The following is a 25,785-nucleotide window of genomic DNA, read 5'->3' on the forward strand; positions in this document are numbered from 1 at the left end:
CCCTTCACACAGGGCTCGCGCCCATAAAATCGACTCAGGTCGATCGCGCACCCAACATAGTAAATGTGCCCACTTCTCAGTGCCCACAAACACTATGTCACGCATGTCACATGGTTTCTGTAAAAACGAAACCTGTCCGCGCTCGCTCTGCTCAGGCAGACAGCGCGTCCAAAGCAGTAAATGTGCCCGCTCCCCCGCGCCCACACTTACTCACAGACACCATGAGTCCTACGAGACTCGCTCAGCCCTCCCTCACTCGGTTAAGCACTGTAGTTGGGTCGAGGACGAGCGCTCTGCCCGCTGTGATCAGCGCGCTCCCCGCCTCGAATGTCACAGGCATGACGCCTATGTTACAGCACACCGAAGCGCTTCTGTCGCCCAGCGAACAGGGCGCGCTTCGCATCCAACCCTTAGCCGTCCATGCAGCCGCATGGGCAGCGCTTCCAGGGGTTTCGGAGTGGGTGCTAGATATTATAAAGAGAGGCTACTCGCTACAGTTTTGTCGACGCCCTCGCCGCTTCTCAGACCCATACTGGATCTAAGACAGCTGAACAAAGCATTAATGAAACGCAGTTTCAAAAATGCTCACGACCAGAAAAATCCTCACGCATATTCACAGAGGAGACTGGTTCATGTCGATAGATCTGAAGGACGCGTATTTTCAAATACAGATAGCGTCACATCACAGGCGATACTTGAGATTCGCCTTCGAGGGCCAGACATACCAGTATACAGTCCTGCCGTTCGGCTTATCCCTGGCACCTCGTACATTTACGAGGTGCATGGACGCAGCGCTCGCACCTCTCAGACTCAGAGGCATGCGAGTGCTGAACTATTTGGACGACTGGCTGATTCTAGCTCAATCACGATCAGAGCTCGTGGAGCACAGGGCAATTTTACTCGATCACCTCGAGAATCTTGGTCTCAGAGTCAATTGGACGAAGAGTTCGCTGAACCCCAGTCAATCGATTTCGTTTCTGGGCACAGTTCTGGACCCACAGTCTATGATAGCACGGCTGTCACCACAGCGCGTGCTAGACATTCAGCGCACAGCGAGCCTTTTCCGCTGTGGCGCGACCGTCACGCTCAGGATATTTCAGAAGATGCTAGGTCTTATGGCCTCAGCATCGTCAGTTCTCCAGCTGGGCTTGCTCCGCATGCGCCCTCTGCAGTTCTGGTTGAAAGCGCGAGTACCGCGCAGAGCGTGGACATCCGGTCAGCTGCGTCTCAAGGTCAATCAGAGCTGTGTGGAAGCTCTAAAACCTTCGATGACGAGCGACTGGTACCAATCAGGTGTAAGCCTGGGGACTTCCTCGAGAGTGAAAGTGGTGTCGACAGACGCCTCCACATCGGGATGGGGAGCGCTGCTCGAGGGCAGGTCGTTCTTCGGCCTGTGGTCAGAACGGGAAAAGCTCCAACATATCAACTGCCTGGAAATGTTGACAGTGGGCAACGTCCCCGAATCAAGGACCAACACGTCTTAGTCCATTCGGACAACATGTCTGTGGTGTCCTATATAAATCGCCAGGGTGGTCTCACATCCCTAAACCTGTACAGGCTGGCAGAACGCCTCCTGTTATGGGCTCAGCGCAACTTGCGTTCGCTGAGAGCAGTGCATGTGCCAGGAATCCAGAATCTGGGTCCAGACAGACTGTCCAGGAACAACGTTCCTATGACCGAATGGTCTCTACACCCCCAAACAGTCCAGCTGTTGTGGGAGAGATTCGGCAGAGCGGAGGTGGACCTGTTCGCGTCCCACGAAAACGCTCACTGCCCCGCGTTCTTTTCCAAGAGCGAGAGCGCGCTGTCCCAAACGTGGCCGCGCTGTCCGCTCTACGCCTTTCCCCCCGTCTTCCTCCTGCCTCAGGTGTTAGAACGGATCAGGGAAACGAAATGCTCAGTGCTGCTTGTAGCGCCGCTCTGGATGAACCAGCCATGGTTCCCAGTTCTGATGCAGTTAGCAGACACTGCCCCGTGGCCAGTGCCATTGAGGAGGGACCTCCTCTCGCAGGCCAGGGGTTCGATTTGGCATCCTCACCCGGAATTGTGGTCCCTCCACGTGTGGACGCTCAACGGGTACCCGCTGATCTCCCAGCGGGAGTGCTAAATACTATCACTCAGGCCAGAGCTCCGTCAACTAGACGGCTTTACGCCTCGAAGTGGTCAGTATTCTCTAGCTGGTGCACAGCTCGGGGTCGTTCACCCCTCGATTGTGAGGTGACGGAGGTTCTCTCCTTCCTGCAGGAGCTATTGGATAAGGGCAGAGCCCCTTCCACGCTCAAAGTCTATGTGGCAGCTGTCGCAGCGTTCTCTGAAACAACGCTTGGTCAGTCATTAGGAAGGAATAATTTAGTCATCCGCTTCCTCAGGGGAGCTAGGAGGCTGAATCCTCCCAGACCTCCCTCAGTCCCTACGTGGGACTTCTCTACGGTTTTGGAGGCCATGAAAGGTCCCCCTTTCGAGCCCATCCAAACGATTAGCCTCAAACATCTGTCATTCAAAACAGTGTTTTTGTTGGCTCTCGCTTCAGTGAAGCGCATAGGTGACCTGCACGCGCTCTCGGTGAGCGCAGCGTGCTTAGAGTTTGGGCCAGGTGACTCAAGAGTCATACTCAAACCTAGGCATGGTTACGTGCCAAAATCCCTCAACACACCGTTTCGGGCTCAGGTTATCTCCCTGTCCGCCCTGCCGGTGTCAGGAGAGAAAGGGGACTCAAGTTTTCTCTGCCCTGTTAGGGCTCTGAGAGCTTATGTGTCTCGCTCTTCTGTTTTTAGACAGACTGAGCAGCTATTTGTCTCGTTCAGTGGACGTTCCAAGGGAATGGCTGTTTCGAAACAAAGCCTATCCAGATGGATAGTAGATGCTATAGCGCTAGCATACACTACCAGGGGTCTTCAGTGCCCGTTGGGTGTCAGAGCGCATTCCACGAGAGGCGTTGCCTCATCGTGGGCTTGGTCTAGTGGGATTTCCTTACAGGATATATGTATGGCGGCAGGCTGGGCCTCGCCGTCTACATTTATTAGGTTTTATAACCTAGAGGTTCCCGCCCTACAGGCTAAGTTATTGTCGGTATAGCCGAATCAGTGGTCTGATTAGGACTCTGAGATCGTGAGTGCAGTGCGCTGCCGACTGTCATATGAGCAGTATTGCGTAAGACCCACGTTTTCCCACATTAGTTCAGGCTCTCCGCCTTGTCTATGTGATGTCATGTTATTGCATCTGTGGACGTCACCATATAGGGGCAGAAGGGTTCCCTTCCTGTTCCAGGACTCTCTGTGAGTCCCTCTAGTGATTATGCATGATAAACCCTGGGTTTCCAGGTTTATGGTGTTTGATTACAGCACGCACGGCGTTTTGCAATGGGTCCCCATAGCGTTTTCAACGTAGTACGAGAGACCTCTCGTAAGAGAACGTACTCGGTTACTAACGTAACCTCGGTTCTCTCTAGAAGAGGGAACGAGTACTGCGTTTCTTGCCGTGCGCGCGGTTCACTCTGGTTCGCTTCGTCGATGAATAAATCAGTGAATCAGCCTTCTCGAGCTACCTTTATAGGGCTAAGCCATGCCCGTTTCGGTGGGAAGTGGCAAGGAGGGCGCAAAGCGCCCTCATTGGCCTGACGTCACCGCAGGCCTCGCTCGATAGGCTTATGCAGTTGCCGCAGAGAAGCCAATGGGCGAGCGAGCCGTCTCGCCCATGGCTGTGTGCTGCTGCAACGCGCTTTACATTAATTAAAAAATTAAAGGATAATTTTTTGCTTCAGTATTTCGTGAAAAAGAGTTTTTCCCCATAGCGTTTTCAACGCAGTACTCGTTCCCTCTTTATTACGTCCGCTAGGGGTAAGACGCAATAAGTAGTTAAATAAATAAAGCCAGCTTCCCGCAGGCCGTCAGATCAACCAGAAAAAAATCCTCAAAAAAGAACAAATACACACGAAAGCGAATTCGAGGAATTTATTGTAAACACAAACGAGAATAAATCAATCAAAGGGACCCATGGCCCAAATAAAGCAAAGGATATAATTCATTAACAATGAAATCAACAGAAATAAATGAATAAAGTGGTATTCTCGTCAGAGAGACCCAAGGCCCAAAATAACAAACAAAACCCAATCTAATAAAATTAAATAAACCACGTAAGTAACCTACCACAAAGAAAATGAAAGAAACGACATTAAGCTTACCTAACTACGCTCATCAAAAACATAATAAATAAATTCCAAACCAAAAGGGCAGGTCTCTCCTACATCACCACATTCTAAATAAAGTACACAGCCAAAGAACACAAGAAAAACAACATTTTGATCAGGCGGCTAACAGGAAGCCAGAACCGCTGCGACCGACCCGAAGCCGCAACCGTCCCTCATGTCAAGCGGAAGAGGCGTCTTTAAAGGCAGAGTCATCATATGATCACCCAATTACCGCTGGCAGGCTGTTATCAAATCAGCCGTAATCTGAAACTCAGGAAAAAGAAAAACAAAACATACACAGGCACAAAAACAAATACACATAACGTAACACCCCCACCGTTAAGAATCATCACATGGTTGATTACACATCTTCCATTGCACGCGACAAAGTATCCGCTAAGACATTCTCTATCCCCTTCTTGTAGCGAATTTCAACATTAAACTCCTGTATGATTAATGCCCAACGCATAATACGTTGGTTGGAGTTACACATCCGAGACAGAAAAACCAACGGGTTATGATCAGTAAACACTACCAGAGGTAGTGAACTTGACCCCACATATACCTCAAAATACTGTAGTGCAAGCAGTAAGGCCAAAGCTTCCTTCTCAATGGTGCTATAATTCAACTGATGTTTCAGAAATTTTCTCGAAAAATAGCATACAGGATGATCAACCCCTTGCACATCCTCCTGCAGGAGAACGGCACCAGCGCCAGTAGTGCTAGCATCCACGTCCAGCTTGAATGGAATGGAGAAATTAGGGGCAGAAAGTACTGGTGTACTGCATAGTAATAACTTGACAGACTCAAAGGCTCCCTGACATTCCTTACACCACACATAGTCTTTATTCTGACGGAGCAAGTTGGTCAACGGTAACACCACATCAGAGAAGTTTTTACAGAATCCTCGATAGTATCCCGCCATACCAAGAAAACGTCTCAGTTGTCGTTTAGTATTCGGAACAGGAAACTGCACGATAGCCTGCACTTTAGCAGCGACAGGACGAACTGCACCCTGACCGACCTGTTTACCCAAATAGGTTACCGTAGCCCTACCAAACTCGCATTTCGCAAGATTCAGAGTCAAAGAGGAAGTGCACAGGCGATCAAACACCACATGAAGTGTCTCCAGATGATCATTCCAGTCAGAAGAATAAACCACAATGTCATCTAAATACGCATCACAACCAGGAATACCTGCCAGAACCCTATTCATCAATCGTTGGAACGTGGCAGGAGCGTTTCTTAATCCGAACGCCATAACGGTGTACTGTAGCAAATTATCAGACGTAACAAAGGCAGAAACCTCGGCTGCGCGCGGAGTTAAGGGCACCTGCCAATAACCTTTAAGTAGATCCAGCTTTGAAACAAAAGTAGCAGACCCAACCCTGTCCACACAGTCCTCCATCCGGGGCAAGGGAAATGAATCTGACTTTGTGATGGCGTTAACTTTTCTATAATCAGTGCAAAAACGGACCGTGCCATCACTCTTTGGAACGATGAGGCAGGGAGAACTCCAAGCACTGGAACTCTGCACAGCCAGCCCGTTTTCAAGGAGATACTTCACCTCATCCTGCATAATCTGACGCTTAGTTGGGTTCACCCTATAGGCATGCTGCTTAATTGGTGGATGATCCCCCACGTCAATATCATGGCATACTACAGTCGTTCTAGATGGTACGTCAGAGAACAAGGTTGGATATAGCTGGATTAAATGGCAAATATCTGATCGAGAAGCTTCGGACAGATATGACAGGTAAGACGGTAAATCTTTAAGGATCTCAGAATTTTGCAACCGGGCACCAATAACAGATGCACTTCGCATGGTCAAACCATCGGTATCAGAACCCTCAGACGTAGACATAACAGCTACAGATGCAACTGAAACAGCAGAACTTTTCTCTTGACCATCTCGCGAAATATATAACTTCAACATATTAATGTGACAGACGCGAGTTTTCCTCTTGCGATCAGGTGTACGAACTATGTAGTCCGTCTCACTAAGTTTGGCGTCAATCACATACGGGCCAGAAAACTTCGCCTGTAGGGCTGATCCAGGGATAGGAAGCAAAACCAGTACCCGGTCACCCTGGTTAAAAGAACTTGAAACAGTTTTTTTGTCAAATCGAGTCTTCATCTTTGCTTGAGCAGACGCCATAGAGATTCGAGCAAGTTCGCACACACGGTGTAAACGTTCACGAAAGGAGCTAACATAGTCCAAGATATTAATGGCGTCACTTGTCTTACAACCCATCATTTTCTCCTTCAATAATTTCAACGGCCCCCTTACGGTATGGCCGAACACCAACTCCGCAGGACTAAAGCCAAGCGATTCCTGTTGAGTCTCACGCACAGCAAACAGCAAAAGGGGCAAACCCTCATCCCATTCTTTCTCTGATTGAGCACAAAATGTACGCAACATTGACTTTAAGGTTTGATGAAACCTTTCCAGCGACCCCTGTGACTCTGGATGGTACGCACTTGAAACTTCGTGTTTTATATTGAGCTGAGACAACACCTGCTTGAATAACCGGGACATAAAATTTGTGCCCTGATCAGTCTGCACCACCTTTGGTAAACCGAAAGTTGAAAAAAATTTAATTAGAGCTTGCAACACTCCTTTGGTTTTTATAGTGCGTAAAGGCACAGCTTCCGGAAAACGGGTATTAGCGCACATCATAGTTAACATTAATTTATGTCCGGACTTAGTCCGTGGCAAAGGACCAACACAATCTAGAACCACCCGCTCAAATGGCTCACCCATAACAGGAATGGGGCAAAGGGGTGCGGGGGAGATCACTTGATTTGGCTTACCCACAGTCTGGCAGATATGGCATGACCGACAGTACCTCACCACATCCGATCTTAACCCAGGCCAAAAGAAATGACTTAAGATACGATGGTATGTTTTTGTAACGCCCAAATGTCCCGAGAAACTATGATCATGGGCTAACATCAACACATGCGAGCGAAATTGAGCAGGCACAACTATCTGATAAACGGCATCAACTTCATTTTCAGAAAACACTGGCGTTCTTTTTCGCATCAGCAACCCGTCATCCCAAAAATAAGCAACAGGTTATAATTCATTAACAATGAACAGAAATAAATGAATAAAGTGGTATTCTCGTCAGAGAGACCCAAGGCCCAAAATAACAAACTAGAAGAGGGAACAAGTACTGCGTTTCTTGCCGTGCGCGCGGTTCACTCTGGTTCGCTTCGTCGATGAATAAATCAGTGAATCAGCCTTCTCGAGCTACCTTTATAGGGCTAAGCCACGCCCGTTTCGGTGGGAAGTGGCAAGGAGGGCGCAAAGCGCCCTCATTGGCCTGACGTCACCGCAGGCCTCGCTCGATAGGCTTATGCAGTTGCCGCAGAGAAGCCAATGGGCGAGCGAGCCGTCTCGCCCATGGCTGTGTGCTGCTGCAACGCGCTTTACATTAATTCAAAAATTAAAGAATAATTTTTTGCTTCAGTATTTCGTGAAAAAGAGTTTTTCCCCATAGCGTTTTCAACGCAGTACTCGTTCCCTCTTTATTACGTCCGCTAGGGGTAAGACGCAATAAGTAGTTAAATAAATAAAGCCAGCTTCCCGCAGGCCGTCAGATCAACCAGAAAAAATCCTCAAAAAAGAACAAATACAAACGAAAGCGAATTCGAGGAATTTATTGTAAACACAAACGAGAATAAATCAATCAAAGGGACCCATGGCCCAAATAAAGCAAAGGATATAATTCATTAACAATGAAATCAACAGAAATAAATGAATAAAGTGGTATTCTCGTCAGAGAGACCCAAGGCCCAAAATAACAAACAAAACCCAATCTAATAAAATTAAATAAACCACGTAAGTAACCTACCACAAAGAAAATGAAAGAAACGACATTAAGCTTACCTAACTACGCTCATCAAAAACATAATAAATAAATTCCAAACCAAAAGGGCAGGTCTCTCCTACATCACCACATTCTAAATAAAGTACACAGCCAAAGAACACAAGAAAAACAACATTTTGATCTGGCGGCTAACAGGAAGCCAGAACCGCTGCGACCGACCCGAAGCCGCAACCGTTCCTCATGTCAAGCGGAAGAGGCGTCTTTAAAGGCAGAGTCATCATATGATCACCCAATTACCGCTGGCAGGCTGTTATCAAATCAGCCGTAATCTGAAACTCAGGAAAAAGAAAAACAAAACATACACAGGCACAAAAACAAATACACATAACGTAACACTCTTCTAGAGAGAACCGAGGTTACGTTAGTAACCGAGTACGTTTTCACTCAAAATCTCACTATACATGGCCCCATTCATTCTTTCCTTTACACGGATCAGTCGTCCTGGTCCCTTTGCAGAAAAACAGCCTTAAAGCAAGATGTTTCCACCCACAGTAGGTATGGTGTTCTTTCTCCTCCAAACACGACGAGTTGAGTTTTTACCAAAAAGTTCTATTTTGGTTTCATCTGACCATATGACATTCTCCCAATCCTCTTCTGGATCATCCAAATGCTCTTTAGCAAACTTCAGACGGGCCTGGACATGTACTGGCTTAAAGGAGAAGTTCACTTTTAAAATGAAAATTCTGTCATCATATACTCACCCTCATGTTGTTTCAAAGCTGTATGGATTTCTTTCTTATGCTGAACAGAAAGGAAGATATTTAGAAGAATATCAGTAACCAGACAGTTTTTGGGTCCCAATGACTTCCATAGTATATTTTTTTCCTACTATGGAAGTCATTGGGACCCAAAAACTGTCTGGTTACTGATATTCTTCTAAATATCTTCCTTTCTGTTCAGCAGAAGAAAGAAATTCATACAGGTTTGAAACAACATGAGGGTGAGTATATGATGACAGAATTTTCATTTTAAAAGTGAACTTCTCCTTTAAGCAGGGGGACACGTCTGGCACTGCAGGATTTGAGTCCCTGGCGGTGTAGTGTGTTACTGATGGTAGCCTTTGTTACTTTGGTCCCAGCTCTCTGCAGGTCATTCACTAGGTCCTCCCGTGTGGTTCTGGGACTTTTGCTCACTGTTCTTGTGATCATTTTGACCCCACGGGGTGAGATCTTGCGTGGAGCCCCAGATCGAGGGAGATTATCAGTGGTCTTGTATGTCTTCCATTTTCTAATAATTGCTCCCACAGTTGATTTCTTCACACCAAGCTGCTTACCTATTGCAGATTCAGTCTTCCCAGCCTGGTGCAGGTCTACAATTTTGTTTCTGGTGTCCTTTGACAGCTCTTTGGTCTTGGCCGTAGTGGAGTTTGGAGTATGACTGTTTGAGGTTGTGGACAGGTGTCTTTTATACTGATAATGAGTTCAAAAGGTGCCATTAATACAGGTAACAAGTGGAGGACAGAGGAGCCTCTTAAAGAAGAAGTTACAGGTCTGTGAGAGCCAGAAATCTTGCTTGTTTGTAGGTGACCAAATACTTATTTTACCGAGGAATTTACCAATTAATTCATTAAAAATCCTACAATGTGATTTTCTGGATTTTTTTTCCTCATTTTGTCTCTCATAGTTGAAGTGTACCTATGATGAAAATTACAGGCCTCTCTCATCTTTTTAAGTGGGAGTACTTGCACAATTGGTGGCTGACTAAATACTTTTTTGCCCCACTGTACATATGAAGAAGTACTTAGAAATCACTGTTAAGTTCAGCAAATTGCTTTAAATATAAATTTAAACTATAATACATTTTCATTTAATGGTAATTAACACGCAACTACGTGTCTGGAAACATTATGTTCAGTTCACACTCAAGTATATTCTTTTTAAAGTATATTATTTACATGCACTTTTTTAAAGGAATGCTACTTTTAAAAGTACTTTTTTTAAAGGTGGTATCAGTGATTTCAGGCCCAACATTTTTTTTATCACATTCATCTAATCTTTCCTAACGATCCGCTAGCTGCCCGCCCCATAAGCATGCCGTCAAAAAACCGCATATCTGTAGTAGGCAGCCTATAGGCTCTGAGATCTGCTCACAAAAACAATTGGTTTCACCAACCACTCAAAACCAAAACAAATAGTGTTCCAACCAATCACCGACAGGGGGTGGGTGTTGTGAGGTTTTGTGCTCGTGCACGGCTGCACGCGAAGTCGGAGCTGAAGAAGAAGCTGGCCCAAAACCTCACAACACCCTCCCCCTGTCGGTGATTGGTTGGAATCATTGACGGCATGCTTATGGGGTGGGCAGCTAGCGGATCGTTAGGGAAGATTAGATGAATGTGATAAACAAAAACTGGGGCCTGAAATCACTGATACCATCTTTAAAGGACCAATTTTGATTCACAAATCAAATCATTGATCAACTCATGTACGCAGAGCCCAAATCAAAGATGATGATGTCAATAACATCAAACTTCACTGATCTGTGGTTTGAACCTTCAGTATAAACTTGCCATGCTAGATCTTTAACCCTTATTGTGTGACAGTAGTTTTATGTGTCATTCGCTGTCATTGGTTTGTCCTCCAGAAACAGCTGAAGGAGACGCAGATGAAGATCCGTCAGAGAATCCAGCAGAGACAGAAAGATCTTCATCAGCTGAGAGAGGCTGTGGAGTCTCATAAGGTGAGTCTGGAGAAGAAGAGAAGTGTGAGACGTCTCAGTTTGGACTCACTGAACTCACTGTGTGATTGTGATGTGTGTGTAACAGCGCTCTGCACACACAGCAGTGGAGGACAGTGAGAAGATCTTCACTGAGATCATCCGCTCCATTGAGAGAAGCCGCTCTGAGGCGACACAGCGGATCAGAGATCAGAAAAAGACTGCAGTGAGTCGAGCTGAAGGACGACTGGAGCGACTGGAGCAGGAGATCAATGATCTGAGGAGGAGAGACGCTGAGCTGGAACAGCTTTCACACACACACCATCACATCCAGTTCCTGCAGGTAACAGAGATCTAGAAGAACTGGATCATAGTGGACTTGAGCAAGAGACTCACAGAGAAACATTTCATGAGAGCAGAATGAGACTAACTTAAGCGGGGCAAACACTCTAAACACTCTAAAGCTCAGCTATTTGCATTTAATAAATACATATTAAACTATACCACATTCATTTAACTGCAAATAACATGCAAATAAGTTTCTGAAAACATTACAGCCAATCTGCACATATATATTTTTATAGTATATTATTTCTGTTTCAAGTACGGTACTTTCTTTTTCACAAGGAGTGTAAGTGTGAAATACTAGAGTTTGTAGCATAAATGATGAATGAGAAGAATGTGCTGATTGTGTGAAAGTGCTGGATTGAAGCGAGTCACTGAAGAGAAGTGAAGTCAACAAGAGCCGCTCAGATCTGATATAGTGCAGGTTATTGGCTGAAGTGTGGAGATGATGAGTTTTGATTTCCGTTTTGTGTAGAGTTTCCAGTCTGTCTCAGCACCTCCTGAATCTACAGATGAACCCGACGTTTCCTTCAGTTCTTTCTCCTCTTTTGATGGCGTGAGAGAATCTGTCCGTCAGCTGAGAGACAAACTGGAGGATTTCTGCAAAGAGGAGCTCAAGAAGATCTCTGATAGAGGTAAAGTCCTGCGCCTCGATTATACAGACGTGCGCAGAAAGATCCGAAATCTGAACGTACAAAAGTTTCTGAAATGTTTCTATGATTTCTAAAACATAAGCACAAATAATTTTCCTAAACGCATCCCACTTTATAAATCACAGTTCATCTTTAATTCAAGTTGTAACGGTGGTGACCACCCTAGCACAAAAAGTCTTTCAAAGAAATAATATATTCTTTCTGTTCGGGCGCCAGCCAGGAATTTCCTGACAAAGATGGTATTTTTCCCCGGATAGCAAAAAACCACCGGTTACAATATTTACAAAAAAATATATTTGTCAGCGACAACTGTTAGCAAAAAGAAAAATTTATTTTTCAATGTCCCAAAAACAACACAAAACAACCTTCAAGAGCAAAAAAAAAAAAAAAAAAACTGTTCAACAATGCAATTCAAGGGTGAAAAGAAAAAGAAAAAATCCCTGTAGCAATCGCCGCGTCACCAAGTTTGTTGTTTATGAAGGGATCTAGGGGGTGTTGTTGTCAGGCACCGTTTCGGCGGATTAAAGGGGACCTATTATGCAAAATTCACTTTTGTATGGTGTTTGGACATAAATGTGTGTTGGCAGTGTGTGTACACAACCACCCTACAGTGATAAAAATCCACTCACTCCTTTTTTTTTAATCTCCATAAATCAAAAGCAGTCTCTCCAAACGACCCGTTTTCAGAATGTGGCTTTAGTGACATCACTAAAGCCACAGGCCCCGCCCACGAGTGTTGAGTGACACTGCCGTTATAACTTAGACCCGCCCTGATCGAGTTCACTGCGAGTTGTACACATCAGCCATTGCTGCAGCAATGCACTCACGAGAAGCGTCGAAGCATCTCCCAAGCGTTGAAGGTGTTGTAGCTGGATGTATTCATTCACATAGCTCTCTCTATTTACTCTTGAAATCTGCTAGCCAGTGAAGACGAGGTGGATTCATTTTGTTTTCAAAGAAAATCCTCCCTCAACTCAACAGAAACTTATGTAAGTTACTTATGCACTTCTTATACTGTTTACTCAGCTCTAACAGTGATTTTCTGAAGAAAAACTGATGCTTCATCTTTTGTGTGACATACAGTAAACTTTATTAAACTCATCAGTATATTTTGTGTCATCATTCAGACAATTAGATCGTCAGACGGAGTCCTACAGCAGGCTTGCAGTAATAGTGTATACAAGCAATGCCAAATAGGTTATAATCGTAATTAAACTAAACTATACCTTTTCCAACTCCATACAGCATATATTCTCTGACTCTGTAGGCATTTTTATGGTCGAAATGAACACCATTACTGTGACTGTCTGTTTTATTATTATCATCTTTACTGTTCTCTGGCTCTGATCGCGGCTGCTTAGGCTCCGCCCCCTGTCCCGTGAACCAGCAGCTCATTAGCATTTAAAGGAGAAGCACTAAAACAGTGCGTTTTTCACAGACCCAAAAAATGATTATTTAAACGTGCTGTAAATAAAATTCTGTTGGGTATTTTGAGCTAAAACTTCACATACACACTCTGGGGACATCAGAGAATTATTTTACATCTTGTGAAAAGGGGCATAATAGGTCCCCTTTAAGCAGCCCATACTTGTCTTCAGCTTTATTAAAACCAGATGATCAAGATGTACAACGCAGTGAAGTTGAGTGAACTCCGCGACGCACCAGACATCACTCACAGGAAACCTCAGCTCACAAGCGGCCGTCTCTCCCCTTCATACGGTAATACTAATCCAAACAATCACTCCCACAGCTTTAAACCTTCGGATGACGCGCCCTCTCTCAGGTACGAACCCACATTTATATCCTCCTTGCCTCCGCCGTTAATTGAAAAGCGCCTCCCCATACACGCAAAGTGAAAGTAAAAAATAAAAGTAAACAAAACGAAGATGTGTGCGTAAAGCTCCTTTTTTTTTTTTTTTTATCGCCACAAAGTGCAACATGAGCAAGTGCATCAACTCTACAAACATCCCTTGATGGTTTTGTAAGCTCGCGCTCGATCGGCCCAAAGTCCGGCGTCCGACCAGCGCGGAAGGTTATCACGTGTTCTGTCCTCACTCATGCAAAGTATTGGTTGGTTAAATTTGCAATACATTAATCATATATTTGCTCGTTATTTCATCTGACTCCATAAATGAAAGGTTTTAATAATATCTGTGCCTCACTAAAAGTAAGCGAATGTTTGACTATTCCTTTTAACCATTAAATGAACAATGTCAAAATCAGATAGAATAAACATATGTAACAATGTAATATTTCAGATATCAGAGATCAATTCCACAATCAATTCAAATATCTAGAACATGGTTATACATTGGTTACACCAAATAATCTTACCCAACTTGTATCAGAGAGAGAGAGAGAGAGAGAGAGAGAGAGAGAGAGAGAGAGAGAGAGAGAGAGAGAGACCACCTACTCCATTCGTGTCCAGCAAAGACGAGACCAGAGAGCGGGAGCACACCTTCCTTTATCCCCTTGACCAGGTGACATGGGGGATGGGGGAGGCCACCCTCAAATGGCTTAACCAGTTTTCTCTAAACTTCTATAAACCTCATTACCTTTTATTTTATCTATCTGGATATGAGATATCTGTACCACTCACTTTGAGACATTTCAAATGACACCAAAAACATAACAGTCAATGATAAACATTCACTTTAAACCATGTTCTTGTGTGAGTTCTTAGTGTGAGGTTGTATGGGGAGGTCAAATGGTAATTAGCCAGCAGGGCCCTTTTGTCTCATTAGACCAGGCCTCAACCAGTATTTCCAGTCTTACAGATTTCCCTCCTTGATCCCATGGGTCACATTCTGATGAACACTTATGGGGTCACAGTAAGACGTTTGTTATAATCCTTGAAGATGTAGCACAAAAATTGTCTTTGCAATGTTGGCATCTGTAGACGCTCAGTGGGCTGTGTTCACCTGCAGAACACCTGTTCTCACCAGGTGTATAGCTTGAGTCCAGCAGGTGGATGAATGCGTTCAGGTTCTCTTCCTGTAATCCTGTGACGTGAGCAAAGTTCATAGAGTCAATCTGGACCTTTTGTGACTTGTTCAGTTGACGTGTCATTCCTTCATGGAGAAACTTCCGCTTCCCTGGCACCTTCTCCACGATGATGATCTGTCCCTTCTTGACCAACCCTGTCACCTCCAGCGGTACGGTGGTCTGGGCAGACCTCAGTGGATGAAGGTGTTCTCCTTTGATCCACACTGCTTTGTGTGAGACACCTGAAAAGCATCTTAAATGTCCGCTTCACGATTGAGCACATATGAACTTACAGTCGTAAGGAAATGCATAGGAACGCATAATGCAATAAAGCAAAATCATGTCATGTTCAATGTAAAATACCATGTAATTACCACGCCAATAGTACTCCTATAGAGGGTCAAGGAAGGACAAAGGAAGATCTTACAAGCTCTTACCCTGTTTCTAGAAACATTTAAATAAATGGCATTCTAACAAAACAATCAGTGCTGGGTTAAAACAACATTTCATGAAGAGTGTCAGCAAAATTTTGGTGTAACCAAAAATAGAGATTCAATTGAATTGATGTCCAAAAACATTGTTGCAATTAAAGTGGACAATATACAGATATGCAGAAATCAGAATAAGTTTCAGAAATGTTTTTCTGAACTACTCAAAGGAAAGCAGAAATCAAAATAAGTTTCAGAAATTAAAATCAAAATAAGTTTCAGAAATGTTTTTCTGAATTACTCAAAGGAAAGCAGAAATCAAAATAAGTTTCAGAGATGTTTTTCTGAATTACTCAAAGGAAAGCAGAAATCAAAATAAGTTTCAGAAATTAAAATCAAAATAAGTTTCAGAAATGCAGCAAGAGGTCGGTGTAAACCAAATAATCAAATAAATGGTAGGATCAATGGTTTTGTGTGTTTGTGTGTGTTGAGAAGTTGTGTGTCCCTAAGCTTCAAGGTGCCAAGTATGTGCCACACCCCCTCTTGGCTTGTTAATTTTCCAATTAACTTCTAGCTCCACCCACCTGATCTCAAGCCAATTAGGACACTATCAGGCTTTATAAATTGCACCTGTGCCCACAGCACCTTCATTCTGGTGCACATGGATGCACTGTGCAGAGGACTGAGTTCTTTCTCCTTTGTTTTTTTCCTGCGTGTGCGTATTTGACCATGTAAGTGCTTTTGTTTGACACTTAACTATTCTGTATTTCTTAAGTTTGTCCTAAATGTTTTTATTTTGCTGTATTTCCTGCTTAGGCATGTTCTTTAGTTATTTAGATATGTATTTGAGATTATATTATGATTAGATGGCCTCATGTATTGTTTAAATTACTTTATTTCCTGTGAATTCAATGTTCTGATTATTGTAAACTAAAACATTGTATTTCTGTTCTTTGTAGAAACCACACACGTGCACACATACACCCCTACATACACACACATATCCAATACCTGATTTGGAAAGAAAATAAAGACCTTAACATCAGAGTGACTAGACTGGACCTGTTCTTACTGACAGCCCCATTGGCTTCAAGCTAGCTACCTAAGCATCCTCTTACTCCTTTTCATGGTCCTTCGAGCCGGAGCTCATTGATGATCAGTGGATATGTCTAGTCACTCCCTGCCCTCATTGTCTCAACATGAGCGCCCACGTCGCCAAGCTCAGCTCCCCGCAAGTTATGATGATTTCATCCTGCAACATCATCAGCGGTCGCAACCTACAGCAGAAGCACCAGAACAACAACTGCTCCATCCTGCAGATATTCCTGGTACTGGTCCTCATTATCAACCCTGGAAAGAAGATGAGTCTGAGGAAGAGCCAGAGGAGTTGGAATTGCCCACGGAGGGAGACATTCAGGAGGACATTCCACACCCTTACTCACCTGTACTATCTGAGAGAGTGCAAACCCCATGTTGAACACCCACATACCTCTCCAATTGCTCCCATTCCTGATACTCGGACTGCACTCCTACAGAAATTGGTAGAAGAATTAAGAAATCAGGGTAGACTAATCCAGCAGTGCATGCTTCGGAGCAGCACTCACTCCTCACGGTCTCGCTTGCCATCCCCTTGCCCTGATAATCTTAACCTTCAATCAGCAGCATCTCCACAAGCCCATACAGAGGACCATAGGCCGCCCCCTCCTCTTCTACTTCAGCAACAGCTTCCATCTCCTCTGCCTCTTGTAAGTCGTGCCCCTCTTACCCAACCTATGCCACAATCGTTGCAGAGCACGCATCCTCCTGGCTGTGGTCAGTTTCCTGCCACATATCAAGCACCAGCCTCATATAACCCCATGCACCCAGCCTATACACTGCCAAATCAACCTTTGCCTGGTGTTTTGTCCTATTCTGTCCAGCCGGCATACCAGCCTCTCAATGTGCAGCCCCACCACCTGACATCGGCTGCCCCTCTAAACCAGCTAGTTCCTCCTATTGGCCCCCTGCAGTTAAACCATAGGAGGGTAGAAGGTCCTTCTTTCCCTGATCTCACGAGGGAGGATGAATGTCAGTACATGATGTTAAAGATGGCCCTATCCAACTTGTTAGATCCAAGAGAATCAGAGCAATATAAATACCACATCCTGTTGGATCATCTAAAGGTAGACCAGGCGAGGAGACTTGCTTTGGCTGATGTTTATGCCCCAGATCCTTACACTCAATCTATACGAGCCCTAGATGAGCGTTATGGTCAACCTAGACAGCTTGCTTTGAAGGAGCTCCGGACCATCATGGAGATGCCTGTTATTTGTACAGGTGACGGTAGAGGCTTAGACCAATTTTCGCTTCGAGTGCAGGCATTAGTGGGCCTTCTTCAGTCCATGGGCCCTGAAGGTCTCTCTGAGCTTACCTGTGGCTCACATGTTGAGCGACTTCTAGAGAAGCTTCCCCATGAGCAGTTCTGCCAGTTTAATAGATGGATATGTTTGAGTAGACCAGGTTCCCTTTCCTATAACCTCCTAGATTTTTCCAACTGGCTACAACAAGAAGCCCGCTGCCAGCCTAGGAGAGAAAGGACATTTCAGCCTATCCGGCAGAGGCCTCCTCCACTAGGGATGCAACGGTACACGGTAAAATCCCGGACCGTTCGGTCAGCCCTGCACGGGACAATCTACCCTTGTGTCCCGCGGGACTTCGGTTTTGCCATTGAGCTCGCGCTGATCCTTTTAGTTTTTGCTTTAGGCGCCGTTCACATATCGCGCCTAAAAATGCGTAGAAAACGCTAGGCGCGCCGCGTTCTCCTTTTTCCAAAGCGCTAGGGCGGTTGCGCTCCGGAGGCGTCTGTCGTTGCTAAAGCAACCATCAGCTGCGCTCTGGTTGGTTCTTGTCACGTGACCTACGGTGCGCTTGCGGCATTCTGAAAAGTTGAGAATTTTCTCCAATGCTGGGGACATCGTTAGTGCCAACCGGTCTCGCCTTGCACCAGACAGTGTTGATAGACTCATCCACTATTGAGAGATTCTTGTGCAAAAAGATGAGTAAATAACATTGCACTTTGTATCCTGAATGCAGTATTTTTTTATTATATTATTTTGGTCTGCTTTTTTTTATTCAAAGCACAAGCTAATTTATGTTTGTTAAAGGTAAAAGTGCACTTTTTCTTTCACATTGATCACTTCATATACCAGTTATCAAGGTTTGGAATTGGGATCCACTTGAATATTTTGAAGTGTGTTTGTTTACATTTTGTATTTCATATAAGTGATAGTTGAAGAGGTTGTATTACTTAGTGTTGTTCAGTACAGACTAGAGTGTTAATTTATTCCACACATTGATGTTCTTCCTACTATGACATTCTGTTTATGCTCATAAGAAAAATAAAACATATTTTTGGGATGAAATAGCAGTCTCTTTCTGCACAAAACATGTACCGAAACCGAACCGAGACCGTGGCCCAAAAACCGAGGTACGGACCGTACCGTGGGCTATCTGTACCGTTGCACCCCTATCCTCCACCTCCTCACCCATTAAGAGGTACAACCATACTCCATGGTATTAAAACCTCCTCTCACATGACCTCCTCCAAAGCCCAAGTTCCCTCACCGAAAGTTATTCAGCCTCCTAACAACTTGGCTGAATCCTATCCAGTGTGTGCTTACTGCAATTCTACCGAACATCATGTCAGTAAGTGTGGTGATTTCCTCCAGTTCACCAAAGAACAGATAACTAACTGGATCAAGGAACATAGACGTTGTTGGCAATGTTTATGAGATCACTTTACAACCCAATGTGACCTGAAGGGACGCTGCAAACCAGTGTAATGGGAAACACCTACACATCCTATGCAACGTTAACCAGAGGCAAGTGCAAAATCTATATCTTGACCACCCTAGTGACTGCAATAAAGTACTACTGAAGGTAGTTGAAGTGACCCTGCGCAATGGAGACAGATCCTTAGACACTTATGCCATACTGGATGATGGGTCCGAAAGAACAATCCTCCTTCACTCTGCTGCCCAAACACTTCAGCTAAAAGGTAAATCTGAGAGTCTACAGCTGAGAACTGTGAGACAGGATGTTCAGACTCTTAATGGAGCTTCTGTATCCTTCACCTTTATTCCTAAAGTGCATCCTAATAAGTCCTATGTCATCAGTCAAGCCTTCACTGCTGAACAGCTATCCTTGTCAGAACATTCTCACCCGGTGAAATTCCTCCAGCGGCGCTACTCACACCTCCGTCAGCTCCCTCTCAAACAGCTTAATAGAGTAAGACCACTTCTCCTTCTAGGGGCTGATCATACACACCTTATCATCCCAACACAACCTGTCAAATTAGGCCCTCCTGGAACCCCTGTAGCAATCAAGACCCGGCTCGGCTGGACACTGCAGGGTCCTGCAAGAGATCTTTCTAGCTTACCTTCTACTTGTTCTCATTATATCTCCTTTAAATGCCCACCTGATGACATCCACCATAATGTTCAGAAACTATGGCAGATTGATGCGTTACCTCAGAGAAGCATGAATGCAGTGGTTCGGTCCAAACAGGATCAAGAGGCAATGCACCAGCTTGAGACCCAAACTATCAGAACACCTGTTGACGGCGTCCTACGATATGCGGCACCCCTCCTCCGTGTAGACCCCTGGCCCCCTCTGAAGGCCCCCAAGGAGGCAGTAATGTCCCGTCTCCGCAGCTGTGAAAGGCGACTTCTTCAAAATCCACAACAGGCAGAGACCTATACTGGCGAGATCCAGAAATTAGTTAATGCTGGGTATGTAAAGAAGTTGTCATCCTCTGAAATAGAAGATACTCCTGAGTCCTGGTTCATACCCCACCACAATGTGCATCACAATGGTAAAGATCGCATTGTGTTTGATTGTTCCTTCTCCTACCGAAATCAGTGTCTGAACTCACAGTTACTTCCTGGACCAATCCTCGGGCCTTCCCTCCTTGGAGTTTTGCTCCGTTTTAGGCAGCACAAGATTGCAATCAGTGGAGACATTAAATCAATGTTCCACCAGGTGCGCCTATTGCCCCAGGATAAACCTCTCCTGCGATTCCTCTGGCGTGACCTGGACTGTAAAGCTCCTCCAACTGTGTATGAATGGCAAGTCCTCCCCTTTGGCACAACCTCAAGCCCTTGCTGCGCCATTTACATCCTCCAGAGGATCATCAAAGATGCTCAGGCAGATGAGTACATTCACAATTCCATACACAGTAACTTCTACGTGGATAACTGTTTACAGAGTTTCCCTACCCCAGAGGAAGCCAGAGATCTCCTTCATAGCCTTCGCACTACCCTCTCCTCTGGTGGCTTCGAAATCAGACAATGGGCCAGTAATGATCCTCAGGTCATCTGTCACTTACCTCCTGAAGCCAGGTCAGAACAAACAGAGCTCTGGTTATCACACCATCCTTCTCTTGATCCCTTAGAGTCTACTCTAGGCCTCCTCTGGAACTGCCATACAGATACCCTCAGATACAGGCACAGAGCCATTGAATCTACCACTCCAACTATGCGTCATATTTACAGAGTTCTTGCTAGCCAGTATGATCCTCTTGGCTATATCCTCCCTTACACCACAAGGGCCAAAATCATCGTCCAGCACTTATGGGGAAAGGCAAGAGAATGGGATGACCCTAATCTCCCTCATGATCTCTTAAAAGCCTGTGCCCGGTTGCATAAAGCACCTTAAGTGTAATTTTCCCTTAAGTTCGCCCTTATGTTTCCCTTAAACCTAAGGGTGTTGCAGGAAAAAGCCCTTAAGTGTTACTTAAGGGTTTCTTTAAGTGAAACGTTATAAACACTTAGAATTTCCCTTAAATGCTGTTTTTTCACTTAAGTAATCCCTTAAAAAGCGTTAAGTGTTGCATAAAACCCCTTAACGGTCATTTCCCTAAGTATAATTTAAAGGGATACTTCACCTCTGGGAAGATGAATGTGTATTTAAAATAGGTCATTTAAGTAGAAGAAATGTGAAGAAATTTTTGAATTTGGAGCTTTCTAGACTGAGAAAAGCCAGAAAATGTATTTTTGGCTTATGTGGATGAAAGACAACAACTCCCAGAATGCACTTGCTTCGCTGCCTTAGGAGGCCACGCCTACCGGTAAGAGTGCGCAGTTGTAAACAACAAAGCTAGCCTACGTGATGAGTTTGCGAGGGATTTAGAGATCGTACAAAATGTCCGGGATTCGGCTTTTGCGTTCTACAGTGGCCATTCATCATGCTTAATGTGGCGAGCAGGACGAGGCTGACGGCCGCGGGAGAACAGCGCGAGGGCGGTGGCGTCATTACTGAGACGCGCCGGGTCTCGCATCTCTCACGGAGGAGCGGGAATTTTTCTTAGCAATGGTAAAACGCACATCAACCGATCACTTGTTTAGCGTTCATGTAAACACTACATTCACATTCACCAATCGGAATGAATTCAGTTAGATTGAAAGGTGTGCATGTAAACAATGAATGGCGACCGCAGAAAGCAAAAGCTGAATCCCGGACATTTTGAACGATCTCGCCCGCCGGACAAGTCCGGGAAAAGGAGGATGGTTACTTACTCAGCTTTCTCCTACTATTTAGCTTTCTCCACAGAACAAGAGCCTGCTAGCTTAGCTTCCAAAGAAAGAGGCTGACAGTGACACTGTGTACATTCTGTGAGTGAGATCATCCCACCCTGTATGGGCGGGCTGAAAACATGCGGAACAACGCCATCTACTGGCTGTAGTCTTTAGCCTCTGTCCAGAAAATCCTCCGATGACGCAAAATGACGATTTTTGCGTCATCGGAGGATTTTTTCCAGACAAAAAATACATAAATCTCTTGTCTCAGGGGGATATGAGGGTGGAAAGCATGGTAATTCGAAAATACTACAGGTTTTCTACTAATACAAAGCTTAATGCTAAATCCTGAAGTAACCCTTTAAGGTTTGGAAATCGTACCCTTAAGAGTAACGGACACAAAATAAGACGACATGGCTGAATTTATAGAACCAGCTGAAGATTATTATGTGCCAAGAAGAATTTTTAGGGATAGGGAGAACCCTTTGGACCATCTTAGCGATGAAAAAATGCTGCTAGAATACTGATTTGATCGACGCGCAATATTTGACATCGCTAACAAGCTAGACGGCGACCTTGAACCTGTCACACATCGCAACCACTCTTTACCTGCGGTGTTACAACTGCTTATAGCACTGCGTTTTTTTGCAACTGGGAGTTTTCAGACAGTAGTGGGAGATGTTTTCCACGTGCATAAATCGACTGTCAGCAGAGTGGTTCATCGGGTTGCGGGGGCTCTTTCCCGTCATTTAAATGCAACGGTCAAATTCCCATCCCGTCATGAACAGCAGGAGGTCATTCAAACCAGTTTTTTTCGGAAAGCAGGTTTTCCTCGCATATGTGGTGTTATTGACGGCACACATATCAGAATACAGGCGCCCCAAACACACGAAGACCAGTATGTAAACAGAAAAGGCTACCACTCAATAAATGTACAATTAGTGTGTGACCATCTCTGCAAAATCACAAATGTTGTTGCAACATGGCCCGGGAGTACACATGACTCCAGGATTTTGGCGGAGAGCAAACTATGGAGAGATTTTGAAGCTGGAGAGCACACTGGTCTCCTGCTCGGGGACAGTGGTTACCCCTGCCGTCCATGGCTCATGACGCCCTTCATGAATCCTCGTAATGCTGCACAGGCATGTACAGTAATTAATTAATACAAATGAATATTCCTATGAAGGTAGAATTTGGTGCCTAAAATATTTGCATGGAAAATGCAAATCAAACTGTGTGCATTAAAGAAATATTAGCAGTAGTTTACTGAATTATAGGTGGGCCTATATTAAAATATTTCATGCAATAAATTACCTTCATAGTATTTATCGTAAAGCACTGTTGATACTATAGTAAAAATCTTTATTTTTTTACTCGAATAGGAAAGGTACAATAATGCGCTGACCCACACAAGGTTGATTATTGAGAGGACCATCGGACAGCTGAAGCGCAGGTTTCACTGTCTCCACAGCGAACTGCGTGTTGAGCCTTCAAGGGCATGCAGAATTATTGTAGCCTGTGTTGTGCTTTTCAACCTTTCCAAGACGTATTCTGCTATCGAAGAAGAGGATGAGCACGGGAATGAAGAGGGCTATGAAGAACTGCATTTGATTCAAGTTCAAGATTTCCAACAGGCTGGATATGCTGCTAGAGATGCCATTGTCAATGCTTTCTTTAATTGATTTGTAGTAATCGTAATTAGTAGTAGTAGTTTTTATTATTATAACATACACACACAAATAATTAAATTAAATTAACAAATATTTAATTATTATAACATACACACACAAATAATTAAATTAAATTAACAAATATTTAATTATCCTAACAGCCTACACAAATAATTAGATTAACAAATATATATTTTTTAAAAATCACTCAATTTCAGTTATTGTTATTTTTCCTTCATCCTTAAGCTGTAAAAGTTTGTTATTTAGAATAAAACTATAGAGCTCCTGATTTTCCGTCTCCTTCTTCAGTTTTTGTATCTCCAGCTGCAGTTTCTCCTTTTGTAGTTGTAAAACCTCTCTCTGCAGTTCCAGCACATCTTCTCTTGTTGTGGTGGCTGCAGGTGATGTTTTCGGTGTTCTACGCAAGTGATGGGGAAAATTAAGAAAATCTTAAAAATAACTTCAAAGCTGTTCTACGTTGGATTAATAATAGGAAGCGATTAACTGAAGCGATAGATAAATAAATCATTACTTAGCGGTTGCCCGTATCGGGGTTCTGCTGGCGATCTGATGGTGCTGAATTTGATTTTCAGAGTGCTGTAAGTAGTGGAGCGGCTAAGTGATATAATCGTTCAGTTTATGATACAAGCGTGAAAATTGGCATGAGCAGTCTCCATGGGTCACTTGACAAGAAAATTGTCCGAGCCACTTGAAATTTCAAGATGGCGGCCATTTTTCAAGATGGCCGACACCTTAGTGGAGCAGTTAAGTGATATAGTGGTTTATTTGGTGATACAAGCATGAAAATTGGCATGAGCAGTCTCTGAGGGTCACTAGACAATAAGCCACCCACAGCTACTTGAAATTTCAAGATGGCGGCCATTTTTCAAGATGGCCACCACCTTAGTGGAGCAATTAGGCTTAAGAAATCATTTAGTTGGTAATACAAGCATGACAATTGCCATGAGCTGTCTCAAAGGGTCATTTGACAAGAAACCGCCCACAGCAACATAAAATTTCAAGATGGCGGCAATTTTTCAGGATTACTGCCGCCCGCCATGTGGATCTTTAAATGATACATTTTCTCATAGAAATGTATTGGGTTCCTCAAAAGACTCTGTCAAGAGAGGTAGTTTGACTGTGTTTTGTCTGACTCCTCACCCATGACCTGTCTAGTTTGGTAAAGCCTGTCAGGAGTTGCCTCCCACCGGCATAGCTCTCAGGGTTCATTGAGGTACACAAGCTCCCTTACCACGACAAGGTAACAGTTACAAGGGAGGGAGGTCACAAGGTTAGTTTTTTAAAACTAAGAGTTATTAAACATGTCAAATTAATACTGAGAGGTGGGGAAACAAAAATAAGATTAATAAATTAGCACAGTTGTGGTGCTGAACGGACAGTGCACCAAACAAAAAATTGAGCAATGACTAATACTGAATGTCAATAAGAACAGATCCAGAGGCAACAGCGACTCTGGCTGACACAGCCATGGAACCATGACAAACAGAAAGTATCTCAAACAATACTAAGGAACTAAACTGAAAATGTCACAGTGATAGTCTGGTGACAAAATAAAACATGATGCGCCGATGTGGCGAGGGGAAGCCGAGCCATAGGCCTACACCGGAAAACATAGAGGACTAACACTGGCAAAAGAAACATGCAAATAGGTTCTAGCAGGGGCAAATACATAGGCATGTGCAACAAAGTTTTCGAGGGCTGGGATCCTCTTGGCCTCTTGACATGGGTATCTTTGGTATCTTCAGTGTCTTTAACAGCAGTAGATGCTCTCTTTTGGGCCCTTTCCAGCTTTGTGTTATTGAACATAAGTTTACAGCTTGAATGATATTTTGCTCTGTTTCTTGTCAATGTGTTTTCTATGCCATCACCTTCATCTAGTCGGGTTGGACTAAGTAAGATAGGCAGAGCATTGATCTTATGAAATAATGGAACATTTCTTACAATGGTATCATAACCAGTACGATCTGTTGAATAAACTCGGATGAATGAATTTTTCCTTGGTGTCCTGCTGACAAATGAAACATCTGTCCCAGTTAGTTTTCTCAACTGTTATGATGGCTTCTGCCATGTCTGCAGCAAATGTATAGGCAGAGGCCGAGGGTTTATCCTTTTACCACCTTTTACCAAGTACTTTGATGTATGGGATACAACTAAGGCCCCATCCACACTACGGCGTTTTAGTTTAGAAACGGAGAATTAAAACGAATACGATCTCCGTCCACACCAGCGTTTTAGCTGCGTATTAGAATTGATCTCCGTCCACATTAAAACAACTGAAAACGCGGATCACGTGACCATTCACCAACACTGGGCATGCGCGTGCCGGTGTAAACCTAGAGACTTTCAAAAATAGACTGTAAAAAAATGCTTTCAAACATCAAAATGTCATTTTTTA

The 25,785-nt window shown here is 44.2% G+C and overlaps 1 protein-coding gene across 1 annotated transcript in view; it reads left to right on the forward strand.

The window, feature by feature from the left end:
• LOC307150435 (tripartite motif-containing protein 16-like) overlaps positions 1-25,785 on the forward strand; it is a gene marked incomplete at its 5' end in the record, with an annotated part of 153,144 nt that overhangs the window by 44,141 nt on the left and 83,218 nt on the right. The window contains 3 exons of the mRNA XM_079857684.1: positions 10,663-10,758; positions 10,844-11,077; positions 11,555-11,714. Coding sequence (XP_079713810.1) covers positions 10,663-10,758; positions 10,844-11,077; positions 11,555-11,714 — 490 coding nt within the window. The remainder of the gene's footprint in view (positions 1-10,662; positions 10,759-10,843; positions 11,078-11,554; positions 11,715-25,785) is intronic.

Source organism: Squalius cephalus (assembly GCF_949319135.1).
Source record: "Squalius cephalus genome assembly, chromosome: 1".
NCBI lineage: Eukaryota > Metazoa > Chordata > Actinopteri > Cypriniformes > Leuciscidae > Squalius > Squalius cephalus.